Source organism: Typha latifolia, chromosome 7, assembly GCF_019914945.1.
Source record: "Typha latifolia isolate L0001 chromosome 7, TyphaL0001v2, whole genome shotgun sequence".
Taxonomy (NCBI): Eukaryota; Viridiplantae; Streptophyta; class Magnoliopsida; order Poales; family Typhaceae; genus Typha; species Typha latifolia.
In genome coordinates, this window is record NC_133092.1 from 11,684,429 (window position 1) to 11,704,080 (window position 19,652).

Sequence of the window (19,652 nt, forward strand, 5' to 3'; positions counted from 1 at the left end):
CTTTAATTACAGTATACAGGGTAAAGAGATATCTCAAAAGGTTACTAATCTCATCTTTCAATTTCAATCCACAGTTTAGTTTATATAAGATAATAGATGGGATATCTAAATAAAATGGCATTATTATTCTTGAGTAATTGATAATTAACAACATATTATTCCTTAAAAATTCATCTTGTCAGTAATTTTGTAACCTCTCCTTCTAGGAAATAAATGCTTAGAGGTGGAGAGTTTTGGTGAACATAGAGACTATGCAAGTTGAAGCAAACAATTTGTGGAGGCATTGTTGTCTAATTGGATCCATCATAAGTGATTAACCAAATTCTTGCTGTAAGTAGGCAGTCAAAATAATCGAGTTAGCTCGAGTTTAGCTCAAGTTCAGCTCATTAACACTCAATCAATCAAGTTCGATTAGAAAGCGAGCTAATTTATCCTTAATCTAGGTAACAAGTTCTAAATCTCAAAATTAATTTCGAGTCAAGCTTATTTATAAATCAAAAATAATAATATAATATTTAATATTATATTATATATATATGTGTGATTAATATTAACTTTTGGATCTACGTAAAAAGGCTCGTAATATTACTATATTAGTTTTTATGTCTTCACTATTGAATTAGATTTTATTTTTAAGAAGCTTGATTCAATTCAAGTATAATTAATTTGATTTACGATCGAATTGATTCAGATTTGAAATTGTTTATTGACCGATAGTTTACGCGAGTTCGAGTTTAAAAATTGGTTCCAATTAAAATTATTTCAATTCAAACATGATTATATAACTAAGTTTAAAATTAATTTTAATTCAACAGAGCTTGGCTCGATCAACTAAAAATAAACTATTTCTTGCTCCAAAATTTACATAATTTTCCATGTGGCCGAATCAACCCCAGGAGCCAATTAACCCTTAACCCTCTTCAGAAGTCCAAATTAAGAAGCAATTTTAAAACACTATTAAAAAAAAAAAGAGCATGACGACTCTCGATCTCAGGCATTCTTTAAACTTAATTGAACCCCAGTTCCTTAATGTGATAGACAACCAATAATAATATGCCACGTCAGAAATCTCCTCAGAGTTCTTTGATATTATTAAGGCCAACTTTGTGTGCTGCCCCTTCTCTTCTCCCAAAGAATGTTTATTACCAAAATAGCCCCTTCGGCGATCTCAAGAGACCACCGATTTCGATACCTCCAATGTTCTCCTCGTCCTCGTCCTCCTCCTCCCCCTTCAAATCTCTTCTCTCTCTCCTCTCTCGTGAGCGATAAGCGAGTAGAGCTTGAAGAGAGAGATGGCCCTGCCCTGCCCGAAATGCCCCTCTTCCCGTTTTGCCCCTGCTCCGTCGTCTCTTCCTAAGGGCCAGCGAAGGGTGGCGTCTCCTGCGTCGGTGTCCATTTGTTCCCTCGAAAGAAGGTCTTTTTGGAAGTGGGTCTCCCCCGGATCGGCTAAAAGCCGGCACTGGAATCTTGTCTCGATGCAAGAAGGTAACTTTTGTTCATTTGGGTCGTTTCTTGTTTATTTCTGTTTTGACAGATTGTGAGTTGGGTTGGGAAAAGGATTGTTTCGATACGGTGTTTGGATGATAAGATTATAGTGGATTGCCCTATTTGATTGATGGTCAATTAGTGGATTATCTTGTTAAGAGTTCCTGAAACTTGAGTTAGTCATGTATACTTGCTTTGTTAGTTTAGATAGTGCTGGAAAGATTTGACTTTTTTGCAGCTTCAGAATGTTTTGTTGGCAAGGTGTTTGTAATTGATACTTGGTGATGAATCAAGTAAGGAATTGCTAGAAATGGCATTTTCCATAGACTATTTTGGGGGGCATTTGGTAGTCTGCATCAGCTTATACATGTGCCTAATGGTGTTGTATCACTTGTTTATCTGGTGTTTGGGTTGGCTGCATTGCCTGAAGCTGCATACAATCAAATTCTCTTTCATTTGGTAAATTAGTAATTACATTCACTTGTTTATACTGTCTAATTAATATTGTAGATAAATGGGTTTAAGCATTAATAAGTGTCCATACTAAATCCATACTATATAAGATTTGTGCTACACCTAATTGTCATTTGTTATTAATTAAACTGTCTGTTCTTTCAATATATAACATAATCTGCACCATGTTACAAGTTTTAATTTTTTTTCTAGTCCGTTGAAAGGTCTACAATTGTGAATTGCCTTTGTATATTCATTCAAAAGTAACAGTCAAGAGAGTTAGAACACAAATGACAGATAAACTACCAAACACCAAATATGATGTACTGAGAGTTCAGAGCACCAACGGAGATAGAAGGGGAAAAGTTGGGCTAAAATGTATTTAAGTTATACTGATGTCTCAGATTGGTAGTGGTGAGGACTCTGGAGTAAAGCTGCAATTCATGAAACGATAAGTGGTAGTGTTACCTAGGTTGTCATAAAAAAACAGTTATAAACAAACTATTATGGCACAGTTGACATACATAAGAATTATTTCTTAGCTTGATTTATTGCTCTCGACCACAACAGGCATTTCAAAGTTCAAACCATCTCAAATCCAATTCAAGGACCATTACTGGTCTTCAAAGATAAGGACCAAACTCTACTCTACCACTGGACTTTCATGATCAATATTTCGAGGAGATAGTTAACTTGTGTTGTAGACTTGTAGTCACTAGACTCACTACCCCTCTAAGAGAATTTTTTTTTTATCCCAAAGTATACTATGAAATGTAGTTGATGACTTGAATTTTACGTGGTATATAGTTAGGAGTAAATAGTTCTAACTACATGCCAATCTCCCTTGTGACCTATAAAAAAAGGAGGGAGGTGAATCAGAGTCTTTCCCAAAGTCGTACTATTCTTCTTCAATCCATACAGTAAACAGTTGGGAATTTTATAGGGGAACTATTTATTAGTCTATATTTTTCCTAAGAGGGTTGCTTCTCTTTTACCAATATTAATTCATCCTTTCCATTACCAAATCCTTGTAAATCTCATAAGCCATTTCTTATGGAACTATATCCTTTTAGGGAGTATCTTGTATGGGCCTTCGCATGAGGTTCATCTTATCAATCGCTATCCTAGCCCCTAGGGAAGCATTCATGCTCTGAAAATTAGTTTTATTTTGAAAAAATGATGCTGTATTTTCTTAGCTTCATTTAAATATATGCTACATGTTTGATTGTGCATTAATTTGGATGAGATAATTAATATTTGATTTCAAAGTTTGGTTTAGGGCTTCAGATTTGTTTGCAGTTTGCAAATTTAAATTTTGGATGGAGTCATCTAAATTAACTAACATGCAGTGTTAGATAACATAGTGCCTACCTTTACTATTTCAAACAAACTATGGTTATTTTAAAGTAAAGTTATATACCACTTGTCCTTGTAAATAATTTCATTTATTCTGGCTTTTCTTTCTTCACCGAATAAATTTACCTATTGGTTTTTTTACCTCTTAAGCAACTTGGTTCCTTTTTGATATACTAATCCATCAAGATCATTTAGAATTTTAGTATGTGATATGATTATTAATTTATTATGAGGTTTTCTTATTTACCGATTACCCTTTGCCAATTTGATCATTTGTCTAATTTTTGTCGGTATCTGTATTCTTTTCTTAGGTCAGATTAAAAATAGTCTGAATAAGATTTTAACACCTATATTTTGCTATACTGTATTAATAGTTGACCTCTGTATTTCCTGTAACTTCCTTTTCCAAACTTTATAATGAACAATCTGGCTTCATACTTTCAGGTTAGTATTAGAGCTTATAGATCATCATTATTGATTCTTCCCTTATCAAGTGTTATCATCTTTTGCATCTGTAGCATTCATTGTAATACTAGTGGAAAAGAGAATGCCGTCAAATAAGCACAAACCTAGAGAACTAAGGACAAGTTTCATCGTCGTTTAGCCTTTTACCTACTTTGTGATTGTCATCATATTTTGCATTCATCTAAGATGCTTTAGGAGAGGTGGACTATTATTGTACATTAGATCTCCCTAGTGACCACCTTACTGTAGAGCTTTAATGGTAGAGCACCATATTAATTAACTTTGCTTGGCTAGGAACTTAGCTCTAGTCCTTACTATGGTAAATTTAGGGGAAGCTAGAAAATTTTCTGGATATTTTTATGGACTATAGTCTATTTCTATCTGTCTGCTTTATATTTTGCCTGCCTTGTACATTCTGGGTTAGAGGCTTCAATGATGACTTTGCAACAAATACTGTTTATTCATCGACCACCTCATACACTCACTGCTGTTTACTTGTTCTTTGACATTTTTTTATTTATCAAATGCGAGTTATTTTGGTACTCTATCTGAAATGTCAAAATTATACTGGTACAGCAGCTGCAACTGCACCTGCCCCTGTGGACCCTTTGAAAGAAGCCCCTCCGAAGGAGTTAGAAAATGGTTCACTAAAAAAAATTTCTTCAAAGCAATACCAAAACTTGGTTGGTTTGAGTGACGGTGAGAAGGATTCTACTGTTAGTATCACCGTAGTCGGAGCTTCTGGAGACCTTGCCAAAAAGAAGATATTTCCTGCACTATTTGCACTTTACTATGAAGACTGCCTTCCAAAGGTTCAGTTGCCTTATTTGGTTCAGTTTTTCTTTTTGCATGGGGACCACTCACCTGGGTGACTTCATTTTTAGTTTTGTTCTTATCATCATGATGTTTTACTTTCTGCAGCATTTCACAATTTTTGGTTATGCTAGGAGTAAGATGACAGATGCTGAATTAAGAAACATGGTCAGCAGAACACTAACTTGCAGAATAGATAAAAGGCAGGTTCATCTACAATATGTTTGCATTATTTCCAGAATTGATGAATTACTTATTAATTTAGCTGCTCGTTTGTCAAGTATGAATAGTTTCTGCTGTTTTACAGGGAGAATTGTAGTGAGAAAATGGATCAGTTTCTTGAAAGATGCTTTTATCATTCAGGTCAATATGACTCGGAAGAGAACTTTGCAGAGCTAGATAAGAAGCTAAAAGAACATGAGGTACTGTGATTTTTTAACAGATTATAACATAGAGAATTTGTACATGAAAAGTTTTTGTGCAGTTAAATAATGTTTTACCCATAGATGAGGAGCACTTATTCATGATTGATAAATTCTTTCTTCTAGTGTTATTAATTGTATGTTGCTACCATTTACAGAATCTGAGAATGTACATAGAAAGTTGGAATCTAGAATGTTCATAATCAATAGTATTATCTAAGAAAGTGCACCTCTCTTGTCCATTCTTTTCAGTTTGTCTCTTCTTTAGATTGTCACAATTGCTACGTGTCACATCAAATTCTTATGCATGCTTTTGTTAGATTAAGAAAAAAAATTTGCTGATGTCCATTGTTAAAGTTGTAGAACTATGTTGGTTTTGAAGAAGAAATAAGTTGCATCACCAAGTGGAAGTCCCTGAGCTGAAAAATTATTTCAAGCAAAGTACTTATTCATTTCCACAATTTATGTATATTACTATCGTAACTTAAAATAACCTGATTAGATTTGCATTTTGATTTATAGAGCTAGTGACAGATGTAGTGAGACTGCTAGCTCATATGAAAGGTCATCCACATAGTACTATTGTGTGCTCGTATAACATGATGGGCCCTTCAGGATCTAGGGACTTTACTTGGATTACTAATATCCAGGTTTTATCTTCCTGGGTCTACAAGTATTGGAAACTTTACTCTCGTGTAATCCTTACTAAAAGAAAGTTCTGATTGAATTTTGGATGGAATTTATCCTGCTGTTAGTAAGAGTGTAAAATGGTAGGTTCATGACAAATGAAATAGTAAGATACCAATTGAATGCCATTTCATTATTTCCAATTGTCCCTTTTGTTCTTACTAATGACCTCTCCTTGATGGCATTGAAACAATTCAAGTGTTTCTTGTTGCCTCGTTGCTATTTGCATTACATTTACAGTTTTATTTGACCTCAAAGGAGCCCAATTTAGTACTCGAAGGTATAGTGCCTCCAGAGTCCAGCTTCACTGTAGCCTGTGAAAATGCTCTGTTATTTGAAATGATTAAGCATATGGAGAGGCGTGAGATACAGTTTCTGAGAGCGTACGAGTTGAGCCCCACTTTGTATTTACCAGTCTCGTTCTTCATGTATGTGCCTTTATTTTTATCTCGTTCACTGACTTGTAAGTTATAATAAAGTCACAAATGTTTCCCTTCAACATGTAATTGTGTCTTGCAAATTTTCGTTTTCTGTGGGTATCGTCATGGTATTATTAGTTGCCTTTATTTATATGTGCTTGGTCATCTTACTTGATATTCTGTACTCATGCCTCCTCTTTTATAATTTGAGAAAGTTTTATTTCTATTCAACACAGTTCCACCACTTCACATCCTGAATTATTTGGCAAAGAAAAGAAAATTTAAGCTCTGTGACCTTTTGCAGGGTGCAAGGCTTTCAAATCGCCTTTTCTATCTATCAATACCTCCAAATATATTTATAGATGTGGTCAAATGTGCAAGCCAGTCAGCTTCATCTGCAAATGGCTGGACAAGGGTGATAGTTGAAAAACCTTTTGGTCGGGACTCTGAATCTTCTGCTGCATTGACAAGAGGGCTGAAACAGTACCTAGTGGAGGATCAAATCTTTAGGTAACATTAGTTGAGAGGAAACTACATATCCAATGAGGGCCATCATGTCATTGTTGTAATGGTGTTTTTTTTCTTTCTTTATACAGGATTGACCACTATTTGGGCAAGGAATTGGTCGAGAACCTGTCTGTTCTTCGGTTCTCAAATCTTGTCTTTGAACCTTTGTGGTCAAGGCAGTACATAAGGAATGTCCAATTGATATTTTCTGAAGACTTTGGTACTGAAGGACGAGGAGGGTAAGGATTATTTGCAAGCATCCTGATGCTGGTGTTACACTGATGCAATCCAAGTGGCTCATGTGTTCCACTGTTTGTCTTCTCAGGTACTTTGATAACTATGGTATTATCAGAGATATTATGCAGAATCATCTGCTTCAAATATTAGCGTTATTTGCCATGGAAACTCCTGTAAGCTTAGATGCAGAGGACATCAGAAATGAGAAGGTAGGAGGAGAGCTTTATATTAATTCTTTGCAAAGCCATTTGTTATGTGCAACCCTGTTAACACCTAGATTGACTGCTTTTCAATAAATTGTTGCCTGTATTTCAGGTTAAAGTCTTGCGCTCCATGAGGCCATTGCAACTCGATAATGTTGTAATAGGACAGTATAAAAGCCACACAAAGGGTGGCGTTACGTATCCTGCATATATTGATGATAAGACTGTACCTAGCGGCAGTGTAACTCCAACATTTGCTGCAGCTGCGCTTTTTATCGACAATGCCAGATGGGATGGAGTGCCATTTCTGATGAAGGCTGGAAAAGCACTACATACAAAAAGGTGTGTTCCTCAATTGTTCATTGTGTTTTAACTTTATTGCATATTTCCTAGCAGCAACTTGATTGCATAAAATTCTTGTGGATTCAGGGCAGAAATTCGAGTTCAATTTAGGCATGTTCCTGGTAATTTATATAAGAGGAGCTTTGGAACAGATCTTGATCGAGCTACAAATGAGCTTGTGATTCGGGTGCAACCTGATGAGGCTATTTATTTGAAGATCAACAACAAGATCCCTGGTCTGGGAATGAGATTGGATAGAAGTAATCTGAATCTTCATTATGCTGCAAGGTAGGATGATTCACTATAAGTAGATGTGCAACTAACTATGAAATTATCTTCTCCTTTTCCAGTTTATTTTCTTCATAACTTCTTTGTCGAGAAAGTTATATGGGGCAGAAAAGGCTAAATTCTTGAAATTCTACCTTATATAGTGTGACTTACCTGCTATTGTGTAATTGTCTTGGCTTATAGGGATTGTGCTAAGAACCAAGTGAATAATTACACAATATTCCAAGTTCATATGATGAAAATATCTTATGTTTGTCTTAGGAAATTTTTAAATGCCATTTCTTCATGCATTTATCGCTATTGAACTATTCTTAATGAAGTATGGTTGACCTTTCTTATGAAATGGGTTTCAAATTTTTTGCTGTAGGTATTCAAAAGAGATCCCGGATGCATATGAGAGGCTCCTGCTTGACGCCATTGAGGGGGAAAGAAGGCTTTTTATTCGTTCCGACGAGTTGGATGCTGCATGGTCGCTCTTCACTCCTCTTCTAAAAGAGTTGGAGGAGAAGAGGATTGCTCCTGAGTTATATCCTTATGGCAGCCGCGGACCGGTTGGAGCCCATTATCTTGCAGCTAAGTACAAAGTTAGATGGGGTGATCTAAGTGCAGAGCACTACAAGGGTTAAATTCTTCAGTAGGATAATATTGCAAATCTAATGTAATAGAGGGAGATTGCATAAGAATAAGGTAAGAGGTTCCTTCTGCAGTGAGAGACAATTGGGTTTATCAGTGTAATGAATGTTCACTATCTATTGAATTTTGTTCCTCAGTTTTCAATGTCCAACCAGACATTTTAGAGAATCGCTGAAAGTGGATTGATATTTGTCCTTGTGACGTTGTAGATATTCTTATTGTTATTTAGTCCCATTTCTATTTGTGAAGGTGGATTGTATTCACTAGCAAGTATAAGATATAGCTCATCATGAATAGAATTTCTAATTTGCGATTTACCCTTATCAAGATTCACTGATTAATATGGTGGTTCGTGTTCTGCACGAGGTTGTAGATAAACGCAACTCTTTTTGTGAACAGAACAATATTTCCCTTTATAAGCAATGTGAATATCTGCAAGGCCATACCAACGAGTTTTTTACGCTAATAGTATTTGCCGCAGTAAATGAATACCAGAAAGATAGAACTTCAATATTCCCTAAATATATCCTCCTATTTTTGCCAACAAATGAATAATTTTATTATTCCAAGATTAAAATAGAGGAGCACCAGCCACCTGACACAATTACGAATAAAGATGAGTTGTGACTTATTTGTTGTTCCTAGTGAAAGGGAATTACTGAGGATCAGTTTTTGCTATAGCTTTCAAATTATTTACCAAGGTATTATGATTGCACTATGTAAGTGCTAAAGAAGTCAAAATAAGTTGCACTTTACAAAAAACTGTAGTAAATTAATAAAAATAGTTTGAAATTATCGGTGGAACAGATTTAATATCCTGACCAGAATGATAGAGATTGGTTTAAAAACTCAGAAAAAAGATAGCTTGATCTCAAGAACCAAGAATCCTGGATCAGGTCCAACAAAGAGAAGCAGATCGTGAGACATCATCACCTAACACAGGACATATCTGCACAGATACCATGGTCCTTATTTGCCAAACAAATGTGAATGAAGAACAAAATTGCCAAAATCGATACAGAATTTGTACAGATGTTTATTGCCACATATCTTGCACCTTCTCTCGCACACTGAGGGCTCCGCTAAATTTTAAAACCTTGTGAAGGAAAAGGAAGATGATTTCTGAAGAAAGGAAAAGACCTCCGAACTTTACAAAACCTGTACAGCCTTACAATGGATACTTTACATACGTTACAAGACTGGTGTGTACTCAAATATCGGGGCGCTGGATCTCGCCCATCATGATGCGGTTGCTATGAACCTTAAAACCAAGGAGAGAGGGGTCAATCTGCCGTCCTTTCTTCCCTTTCTTCTTGCTGCTCTTGCCACCTGCACCACCTTCTGCAGACTCCACGCCACTGGCTGAAGCATCAGACTCTGAAGTGGGTTTTTTTGTGCTTTTCAGCATGTCAATGAAAGATGGTTCCGTTGCATCTGCATTACTGCTCGAGGATATGCGGCGGAATCTAGAGATGAACTCTGAAGAGTGGGCAATTGATGTACCTCCATGTTCTTGCTTACTCTCTGCATTTTGATACACAGAGTTATTTAGTTCAGAAAATAAGAAACAAATATAGATGCCCTATGCTGCACCAATAGTCCAAATTAGTTCATAAGTTGGGCCCTGCCCACTTTAACAGAGATAAAGCCTGTTCTCTCAGGGTCCACTCATTTGAGTTATGCTGCTTTATGAGGTAAGAATATAATATGGACGTGACTTCATCAACACGTGACCTCATCAACATCCCCACCTGTTTTGAGTTTAATACAGTTGAGCCAAGAAATCAAGAATAGTATTGGAAGTTGAGCTCCCCTTCAGTTTAGAATCACACCAGTTAAGTACAATTTTTAGCATCCGAGCGAAAGAAATGCATAGATCATTTCCACACCTAACTAGCCCCGGTTAAACAGTTTCTAACTTTTAAAGTTCCAAGATTGGGGCTGGGGGGGGGGGGGAGAGAGAGAGAGAGAGAGAGATGCAAAGCGTACCTTCGAACGATGTAACAATTGTCAAATTTTTTCCCTTGGTGGATGGAGCAGAGGCTAGATCTGACAATGCAGCCTGAGACGAAATGGCATGCTGGTCTTGTGGTCGCTTTAGTAAGGAATTAGCAAATCCCTTCGACAGAAGAGCAGGAGTCCTACAAACAAAAGGAGCAAGAGCATAACCATAAAACCCTAAAGTTCAGCATCGCAAGCTCTGCTAGCCAAAGTAAGTGAATATCCACTCAAGAAATCATTTACATCTCCACCCAAGTAGATTCAAAGAAAAGTAAAATTTACAAATTCTATTTTTGCCGGACTTGGAACGTCACTATATATATATATATATTCTTACAAAATTTCTAACAGGTATTTTTCATTTTTCAGATTGAAACTAGCCATAAACAAGAGTAAATTGAAACACCACAAAATAAATGAGTGAAGATATATTTAAATAGTTCTCGTACCTTGGAATTTTTTTACATGTCATATATATGAATGATATATGTATTCCGATTGTTCTAGCATTTGGAACTAGTAGATAAAGAAAAAAAGTTGAACTATTCATATTAGAAATTGGTTACAGCAAAGCAATTGCACGATTCAATTTGTAAATAAGAAAAGACTTAACAGGATATCCTTTTTTCTGTTTTTAAACAGTAAATTATTTACCAAAACTTCTGTAAATTTGTGTTGTTGAGTGAAACAACACATAAAGAAATAGTTGATAAATAGTAAGTCCCAACTGGACGTTCAAAGTCAGAATGACTTTACTTCTCAACTAAGATATAATAAACAGAGAATGCCACCAAGAAGAAAAAGAATCACCTAAAGTGTCCACCTTTTAGAAGTAAAGATACTCTTAAAAGAAATGGAACATTTTCACTAAATTCATATTATCAAAATTCAGGAGGTTCTTTAAAAAGAATTTAAGAAGCTCGCCGTCCCAAGTTTCAAGAGGGGGGAAAGACACAACTTTACTAGTTAAATCTAAAGTTACAGCATTTTCAAAGAATAGATACCTGCTATTAGCCATCTCTTCACCAAAAGCAGTATCATCTCCCACCTCATAATTATAAAACAGATCTCCACCTGCTTAATATATCACAGTTCCCAATCATGTGAATACAAGAAAAGGTAAAAAATCAGATAATCCATAGATAATATTATTCAATAAGATTACCTGTGCTGCCAGTAGAGGTATGCCTAACTGGTGCAACAATTTTCGACTCTTTATCTCTGCCTTCTAGTTGCCCAACCCCACCTTCGAGACTATCTAGAATTGATCTGCCTGTCCCCTTACCTTTAGTAGAATGCTTAGTCCCCCTCTTACCCTCATTCACATCAATGGTATCTAATCTGTTCATGGATACATCATGACTCATATTATCCACAAGTTGTTCTTTCTGAATTTCATCCATATTTGAATGGAAGTGTTGTTCAAGTGATGTTCCAGAGCTAGACCGAAAAGGTAAGCTTCCACCGCTCTCAAAGCTATTAACTTGACTTTCTGAGTTAAGATTCAATAATCCCTCCTGCGATACCTGCCCTACTTTAGCAAAGAGAGAACTCTCTGCCAAAGAATCACTAAAGCCCATTCTATCTGTGTTCAGCTTAAAGGAACTATCAGCTACAGGATTTGAAAAGAGCCAAGAAGGGTCCTTCTGTCGATGAGATGATGTAGGAGCACCATCTGTAAATCCTAGTGATTGTTGAGTTTGAGGAAGCATCTTTGGATGGATCACATTTTCTAAGCCATGTTCTACGTTTCCATCATTTCCAACGAGTGATGGCCATGCATTTGGGTTCTCAATAGTGAGATTCATTTTCATGTTCCTCTGCTTCTCCACTTCTATCTGTAACTGACTGAGATGTGATTCTATCAAGCTATTTGACAGCGGCCCATTGGATTCAGACCAGTGCCTCTCCATTGGGTTCATGTGCGAACGGCCATATTGTTCCGGAATCCCAAGTTGATTAGGATGAACTCCAGAAGCAAATGGCGCCACCTGACCAGAAGAATGTATATGACCATGCTGTTCAACTGGATCTAAACCTTGGAACCCTGCCAGAGCATTTAGAAGGTCCAAATTTTGAGGAGCATCTGCAGGTATAGAGCTCGATCTATTAAGAGAATGGATCCCCTGAACCCCTCTCTGTAGACGCTCAAGCATTGCAAAATTTCGCTCAAGTTGGCTGGGTTGCTCAAAGGATGACGACATGTTAGGCGACTGCATAAAATCCAACTGGTTTAATCTAGAAGGATGAATGTGGTGCGGAGTAGGCGCTGCCCTGATGAATTGACCAGATTCATCAACGGACCATACCCCACCAACATGTCTGTCTTCTTCCATGCCTGCCTGCCTCGAAGCGATCGCAAATTGTCTCGCTTGAAGCTGCTCCTGCTGAAGACCTAAAAGAATTTGTTGTTCAGCAGGAAGCATTTGCCTATGCTTGGAATGAGGCAGAATGTCCAACATATTCATGTGATGTTCATGATGACGGTTGTGCCCAAATTTTGCTTGAATAAGCTGCTCGATAGCTGCATCATGATGCTGTTGAATATTGTGGGGCTGTTGCTGTGAGTCATTTAACAGGTGCTGCCTAAGTAAAACCTGATCAAGCATGTTATTTGCCTGGCGAGGATCAACATGCAAGGCTCTAGCACTGGGTTCCCGTAACTGCTGATGCAGCATTTGTTCCAGAAGCAACTGCTGCTGCTGCTGCTGTTGCTGTTGCTGTTGCTGCTGCTGCTGTTGTCGTTGCTGCTGCAGCAATTGCATCTGATGACGGTGAAGCTGCTGTTGCTGTTGCTGTTGTAGTTGATGTTGTTGCTGTTGCAGTTGATGTTGTTGCTGCAGCTGCTGAAGATGCCGCTGCTGCTCCAATTGAAGCTCAAGTTTCAAAAGATGCTCCAAGTCTGGCACTTGTTGATTCATCGACTGTTGGTGGTGCAGAGAATCCAGCACCTGCTCTGCAAATGGTCCTGAAAAATCCATATTTTGATGAGCCAGCAACTGTTGTTGCTGAAGTTGCTGCCTGCGCAATTGTTGAGCTACCAGCTGCTCTTCTAAATTGAAATGAGATTCAGCTTCAAAAGGAGAAATTCTACTAGCATTGATGGCACCATGGACTACATTTGAACTATCATTCCTTCCATCATTATTGGACCATTCATTATGCATAGAGGGGAACTCACCCATCATATTATACTGCTCCTGTTTGTTGCTAAAAATAGATAAATCCTTTCTAGATGCAGGGTTGATAATCTGTTGATCAGAAATATTGACAATATTTGATGAAAGAGGGTGCATTGGTTGCATTCCTTCCAGCTCAGACCACAGTAACCCTAGCGGGTTCAAATCATTGTCTCTTGCAGCTTTGGGAACAGGTAAACTTGCTTCTCTCACTTCAGACACAACATGGCGACCACTAGAAGTCCGTGACAAGTCAATGCGATCACTAGAAAGATTTAAAATTCTGTCCATGCTACTCTTGGACCTCCCTGTGTACAACACTTCTGCAGCAAACAAAGAAATCATGACTAACCGGCAAAAAATACTAGACAGATATTACAACAGTACATAGAAAAGCAAGGAAACACCTCTTTAATAGGAACTAACCTTCAGTGTCTTGACCGATAAAATCTTGCACATGTTGCCCTTCAGAAATTACTAGTGACTTTGCTGAGTTAGATGATGGAACCCTGCCAGATGGTTGAAGCCTACCACTCTGAGAATCTAAGGGAGCTTCAAACTCATTAGAAGTAGGCTTAGGTGGATGATCCAAAGCATCCACTAAAACAGGTGTCCAGAATGGATCACTTGTGGCAAAAGAACGTGTATCAGATGCTGGATTTAGGTCCTCCAATTTGCCTCTTACAGAATCCAAAGGCTCTGAATTTTCAATAGCAGAGATAACAGGGAGTCCCTGGGGTTTAAGATTCAACTGTGGCATAACTTCACCGAGTGGCCTGAAGGGAGTACCTTCTGGAGCATCAGAAAGACGTACAGGTAAATCTGTACCAAAGTATCCTTCTTCGAACCACGAGATGATGTCAACACCTAGAAATGGACCTTGTATCCCTCCTTGGGGATCTTGGTAGAACATACTAAACTCATCAGGAGCAGCCTGTTCTAAAAGTTTTACTTTGGCATCAGCATTCTGATATAGTTCAGTGGTATTAGGAATATACTGGGCTAATGCTGGATCATACAGATAACTTGAATCTTTGGATAGCTTAGAACTGGTATCAAAATTAGCAGTTGATGACTTCTCATTCTTCACAAAAGCAGCATATCCGTCTCCATCATCATCAAGTACTGTTCCTTCACCAACTTCCCTAGTGGAATTGGCAAGAGTGTCAAATGATGCCGCGACATTGTAGAAAGCATCATTTTCTGAAATCATTGGAGCCGTACCATCATGAACCAACCCATGAATTAAGGTTCCTGAAACGAAACAGGCACATTTGTTAAGCACTCTTTTAGAAGGGAAAAAGTCAGGATAAAGCACCGGAAAGTAGGGGAAGGAATCAGATATTAATATTAACCTGCAGATACCCCTTCAGCAGAGCAAGTAGAGCGTACACCACCATTCTTCTCTGCCAGAGTTATGCCTTGAACATCTAAAGTGTAAACAAATGAGCAAATCAAACTTGGCTATACAAAAACTACAAGAAAACCCTGTAGCTGTACCACAACTATTGACTCATATCATCACATCCCTACCTGGATAACTTGCTTCACCGCCAGTGACCTTCCCCTTCCTAATGTCTTCCAGAAGAGCCTACCGGAAACATAGTTTAAATCACCTTATGAAGCATAAACTAATAATAAAAGTATTTTCTGGCAAAGCAGAATAATTATTGAGCTGTCTTGCTAACAACAAACAAGCAGAACTAGAATTTCTTTACTCAATTTAAGTTGATGAAAAATGTGAGATCAAATGAAAACAAAGAGCCATATTGTTTTCAACCTCTTTTCCCTTGGATGTCTACAAACAATATCAATATAATATAAGTTCTTAGTGCATATTGGCATTGTGCAGTTCAATATTCAAAAATAAGTTTTGCTAGCTAATTTTAATGTTTCACATTTAAAGAGTGAGTAAAGTAAAGCACAATGCACTAATGAGCTCAAGACTGAGCATACCTCTTCCTCTGTGACAGGTGTGAGAAAAGCCAGTGGCGTTAAAGAATTAGACAGTGTAATGCAAGGAACTTCCTCAAGTCCTTCAGGAGTAGTATCCAATGATGATAGAGTTCTGTTCTTCCTGTATATATCAAGAAGCTTTCCCCTTGGATAACGGAAGGTATCAGAAGATATACCACATGGGACAGTAGGTGGAGCACCAATTGGCCCAGAGGACGATGACATGCTGAATGCTGCACTTACAGAATTTGACCTACCCCTTCCAACAGTAAACCCCACATTTGAGCCCTCCATACGTCCTCTCTCCAACCCAAATCCTGGAGCAGCACGGAATGTTGTGGATCCGCCAGAGTGAACTTCCTGACGATGGCGAGGCCTCCATTTATCACGAGAATCTGATTCAGACAACTGACGGAAACTCCCAGGAAAAGATTGTTTTTCAGCATGAGTATCATCCTTTTCCACGTCCATTTTTTTCTCTATCCGAGAGTCCTTTTCTTTATCTTCTGGACCCCATCTTGATGACCATTTGCTATCACGCCTATTTTCATTACCTGCATTACGGTTGGGAGCCTCATTCCACCTCTCAGATGAAGGTAAAGTCCGACCATCAGCACCTTCTCTCAAAGAAACATTGTCAGAACGACGATCACCTTTCCGATACTCGGTTTCTCGATCTCCTTCCTTTCTACGTTCTCTCCTGCCAAGCAAGCCAGTTTCCCTCTCCTCTTCACGCCAGCGGCGACCACTCTCGACCTCAGGAGCATTCCTTCTCCATTCTTTCTTATCTTGTGATCCATCCAAACGCCACACATCTTTGGAAGCAGAATCCAACAAGGTTCCATGCGGTAAAGAATTTTGAAGGCGAGTATCCTGTGACACAGCAAGAAATCATGTTAAGAGAATGGCCGCCAAGAGTAGAACAATAACAGTAAGCATCTAAAGATGCCCTCTCATTCCTACAATTCTAACTATTATATTCCAAGTACTAACTTACTGAAACTAAAGAAAACACTCAACCAGAGCTACCCTTGTAGAAAAATAGATACCTAAGAGGGGGAAAGTCTTGCAAACATGCATCAAGATGATAGACAATTAAACATAAAGGTTTATATCAGAGTGTTTTAGACTAACCATCAAAAATCAAGGATAGCATTTAAATTTAAAGCACAAGAAGTAGCTTGTACATTATGGATACAAGACAGGGAGACAAAAATCAAGACAAAGGCATACAGACAAAGGGAACACTGTAATCCATGAAGCATGGGAAGCATATAAGGAGCAGATAAGACAGTCCCAAGATCCTGTAAGTATTCTCACTAAGTTCCTCCTTCAGTTGTGTCAGTTCCCATTCTGCCTCTAATATGGGTTATCATGCAACCAAATTATCAGAAGCAATCATGACAGCTCTTTCCTCTCGTTACCATTGCTTCCTGTCTAGTTTCTACATTATGTCCCAGGTCATTTAATACAATGGAACTTAGGATGGAAAGATAATTACTCCTATATATGAAGAACAAGGAATTTCAATGGCAATACAATTCCTATATAGATCGAAGTAATTCTGAGTGGTCCACTAGAATCAAACCACCCTATATCGTTAGTTGAACTAATACAAATATGGATGAGTAATCAAGGATTAGCACATTACAAGAGAGGGAAGGAGAGAACAGAAATGCTTGATGTTGAATTCTGCACTGGATCTATAAACTCAAAATTCCATTCACATTTCTTATCAGGAACTCTCTAAACAGGATCTGGATGGAGAAAACTGTCCGAAAGATTTTTATACAGCACACGGAGTTCTGACACATTCACTACTAATCAGAAACTTGAACAAAATAGGGCAAAGAAGAAATAAAATAACAATATTTGTTATTGCAACTTCAGCATAGTTTGATGCTTCCATACACAAGATCAACTTACTTTGCTAGGTCTGCACAATGGTGGCCCAATGGATCCAAACGTGTTTCATTTTAAAATACTATATACCAACATCATTGAAAATCTAAAGTCAAATGTATGACAAACAAAAAGGAAAGAAGCACTACATAACAAAGCATGCCAATCTAGTATAAGGAGATTACATATTTACATGTATATTATATATTTGATTCTCATAATCAAGTTTAGTGTAACATGATAATGGAGACTGTATAAATATAAAAAGCACTAGCTCATCCAATATATGTGAAAGAAACACCAACCTTGCTTTCAATAGGTTTAGCATAAAGCCATTGCGGAGACAAAGGAATACTATTCTCAGAAGACTGCTGATCTGCAGCATGCAAAAACATATACAAAATTTAAGAGAAAAGGCACAAACATGTGACAGATGGATAGTAGATCTAATCCATTACAAAAATGAGCTACTTATAAGCAGTAAATGAGCTACTTATAAGCAGTTAGAAATGATCTGTAGACAAAAATTTACCCAGATTATGTGATGTAAGGCAATCAAAATTAGTTACCAACTTACCACTAAACAATACGCAAAATTACAAATAAGAATATCGCATCCATGCAAATTTAGGAGATAAGGCACAACATGCAATAGTCAACTAGTAGATCTGATATGCTACCAATGATTAGATAATTATGCATGCAGACTGAAATGATCTGTAGAGAAAAGTACCCAGATTATTCGATGTGGGGCAACTAAAAGAAGTAATTCATGTGCAAAATTGTAAATAAATAAGCATATTTTTCTCGTCTGAGGAATTCTAGTAAAGGAAAAAAAAACACTGTAACGACAACCCAAAACATCCTTTTGCCAGTTAGTAACGAGACGTATACAAAAATGACCAATGGCAATTATTGCATATGCCACTGCAGAAAGTGTCATCTATAACTCCTGCATCTAGCCTTCGCACTGAGGCCATTGCAGGTGCAACTGTCATATGTCAAAAATCATTGAAGTTGGAAAATAATAAACCACAACAGTAAGGCAAGGGCCACATCTGCAGTCACTAGTTCACACGCTCATTCAAGTGAGCAAGCAAAAAGTGGTTAAGTGCCTTCCTTAACGTCTGTGAACCTAGTTATAAACGTCCAGCCTCACATACAAAGATGTTACTGACAGCCATATGATTTGTACGCATAGATTGGTTACAGATCCTTAACCTGATATCCCAAGAACATTTCAGAAAAGAAATATAAGCGAAAATCACCTTTCGATTCATCAAGAAAACCCAGAGGGACCTTCTCCTCCTCGTGTCCAACGGAAAGTACATCTGGTGCAAAAGTAATAGAAGAAAAAATCTCAATCACCAATTTTGCACAAATGGTTGCCACAGGATGCGACGAGATAAAGCTTATGTTAAATCTTTTCTTAGAACAATAAAAGTAAAACCAAGCCCTAGATCTTAAATACAAAACAATCACTTGGAACAGCAGCAAAAGTGGCCCAGATCTTTAAAAGGAAAAAAATCATTTCATTCCAAAAAAAAAAACATAGATAAGATCTTTCTAATTACCAAGAGAAGAAATCCTATCACATGCATTAATGCAAGAACAATTACCAGACCACGCAAATCAAAATTATCCTAAAAATCGAAATTATCCGAGATCCACTAATCCAAAAGAACCCGAAGATTCCAGCACTATGTACGTTTCTTCCCCTTCCAAAAGAACCCTAAAACAGCAAACTAGACAAATCCAACACAGATCGATCAGGTGCGCGGGCTGCTCTCACCTTTGCCCGACCACGCCTCATCCGCGGAAACCTTCCGGGCGATGAGCTCTCCAGGCCGATCCATCTTCCCTTCCGCCATCCCAACGGCCGACGCACGAGATCCGAGGAGCCGCGAGAGAGAGAGAGAGAGAGAAAAAAAAATTAGGGTTTCCCGACCAGAGGAAACGTCACGATCCGATGAGATCGAGCGGATGAAGGTTCGATCGAGCTCTAGGGTTTCGAGGATTAGGGTTTTGAGAGACAGAGAAGGGAACGAGATCGATGAGAGAGAGAGGAAGGCGTTGCGTGTTTAGAGAGAGATAGAGAGTGTGTGATAATACTTGGAAATTAGTAAACCATTTTATATTTTAATGGCAAACTTTTCACTTTACTACCACATAAATCTAAATATTTGTTTCTCGTATACGCATGCGCTAGTACACTTTTTACACCTGGATGAAATTGTTATTTCTAATACTTTATCACGCCGAATAGATAATTCGAACCTCCTTATTGACATGGAGATGGAAGTG

At 37.8% G+C, this 19,652-nt stretch overlaps 2 protein-coding genes across 5 annotated transcripts; one reads left to right on the plus strand and one right to left on the minus strand.

The window, feature by feature from the left end:
• Window positions 1-1,126: 1,126 nt before the first annotated feature.
• LOC140792644 (glucose-6-phosphate 1-dehydrogenase, chloroplastic-like) lies at window positions 1,127-8,461 on the plus strand. Of its 4 annotated transcripts, none has more exons than XM_073143751.1 (10): window positions 1,127-1,485; window positions 4,336-4,571; window positions 4,681-4,775; window positions 4,880-4,994; window positions 6,405-6,610; window positions 6,697-6,846; window positions 6,933-7,053; window positions 7,160-7,389; window positions 7,477-7,677; window positions 8,045-8,461. In XM_073143751.1, exons 1-10 carry the CDS (start codon window positions 1,293-1,295, stop codon window positions 8,301-8,303), a joined length of 1,806 nt encoding a protein of 601 aa, XP_072999852.1. In that variant the 5' UTR covers window positions 1,127-1,292; the 3' UTR covers window positions 8,304-8,461. The 4 variants fall into 4 exon arrangements, with proteins under 4 accessions (XP_072999852.1, XP_072999855.1, XP_072999853.1 ...); XM_073143754.1 differs by having other exon boundaries at window positions 1,153-1,485; window positions 4,339-4,571; XM_073143752.1 differs by having other exon boundaries at window positions 1,155-1,485; window positions 4,339-4,571; window positions 4,681-4,779; window positions 4,884-4,994.
• Window positions 8,462-9,297: 836 nt separating this feature from the next.
• On the minus strand, window positions 9,298-19,455 carry LOC140792219 (uncharacterized). The gene is made up of 11 exons (XM_073143073.1): window positions 19,141-19,455; window positions 18,617-18,679; window positions 17,654-17,724; window positions 15,447-16,319; window positions 15,024-15,081; window positions 14,846-14,920; window positions 13,917-14,744; window positions 11,477-13,813; window positions 11,316-11,385; window positions 10,300-10,451; window positions 9,298-9,834 (listed from the first exon to the last, which is right to left on the minus strand). The coding sequence occupies exons 1-11, from the start codon at window positions 19,217-19,219 to the stop codon at window positions 9,521-9,523; spliced, it is 4,920 nt and encodes a 1,639-aa protein (XP_072999174.1). The 5' UTR covers window positions 19,220-19,455; the 3' UTR covers window positions 9,298-9,520.
• Window positions 19,456-19,652: the final 197 nt, after the last annotated feature.

Coding starts and splice junctions, on each gene's coding strand:
- LOC140792644 (XM_073143751.1), top strand. CDS start 1,293: ATGGCCCTGCCCTGCCCGAAATGCCCCTCTTCCCGTTTTGCCCCTGCT. Junction 4,995..6,404: donor AGAAGCTAAAAGAACATGAG/GTACTGTGATTT, acceptor GACCTTTTGCAG/GGTGCAAGGCTTTCAAATCG. Junction 6,847..6,932: donor GGTACTGAAGGACGAGGAGG/GTAAGGATTATT, acceptor TTGTCTTCTCAG/GTACTTTGATAACTATGGTA.
- LOC140792219 (XM_073143073.1), bottom strand. CDS start 19,219: ATGGCGGAAGGGAAGATGGATCGGCCTGGAGAGCTCATCGCCCGGAAG. Junction 18,680..19,140: donor TGAGGCGTGGTCGGGCAAAG/GTGAGAGCAGCC, acceptor CTTTTGCACCAG/ATGTACTTTCCGTTGGACAC. Junction 11,386..11,476: donor TACCTCTACTGGCAGCACAG/GTAATCTTATTG, acceptor TATATTAAGCAG/GTGGAGATCTGTTTTATAAT.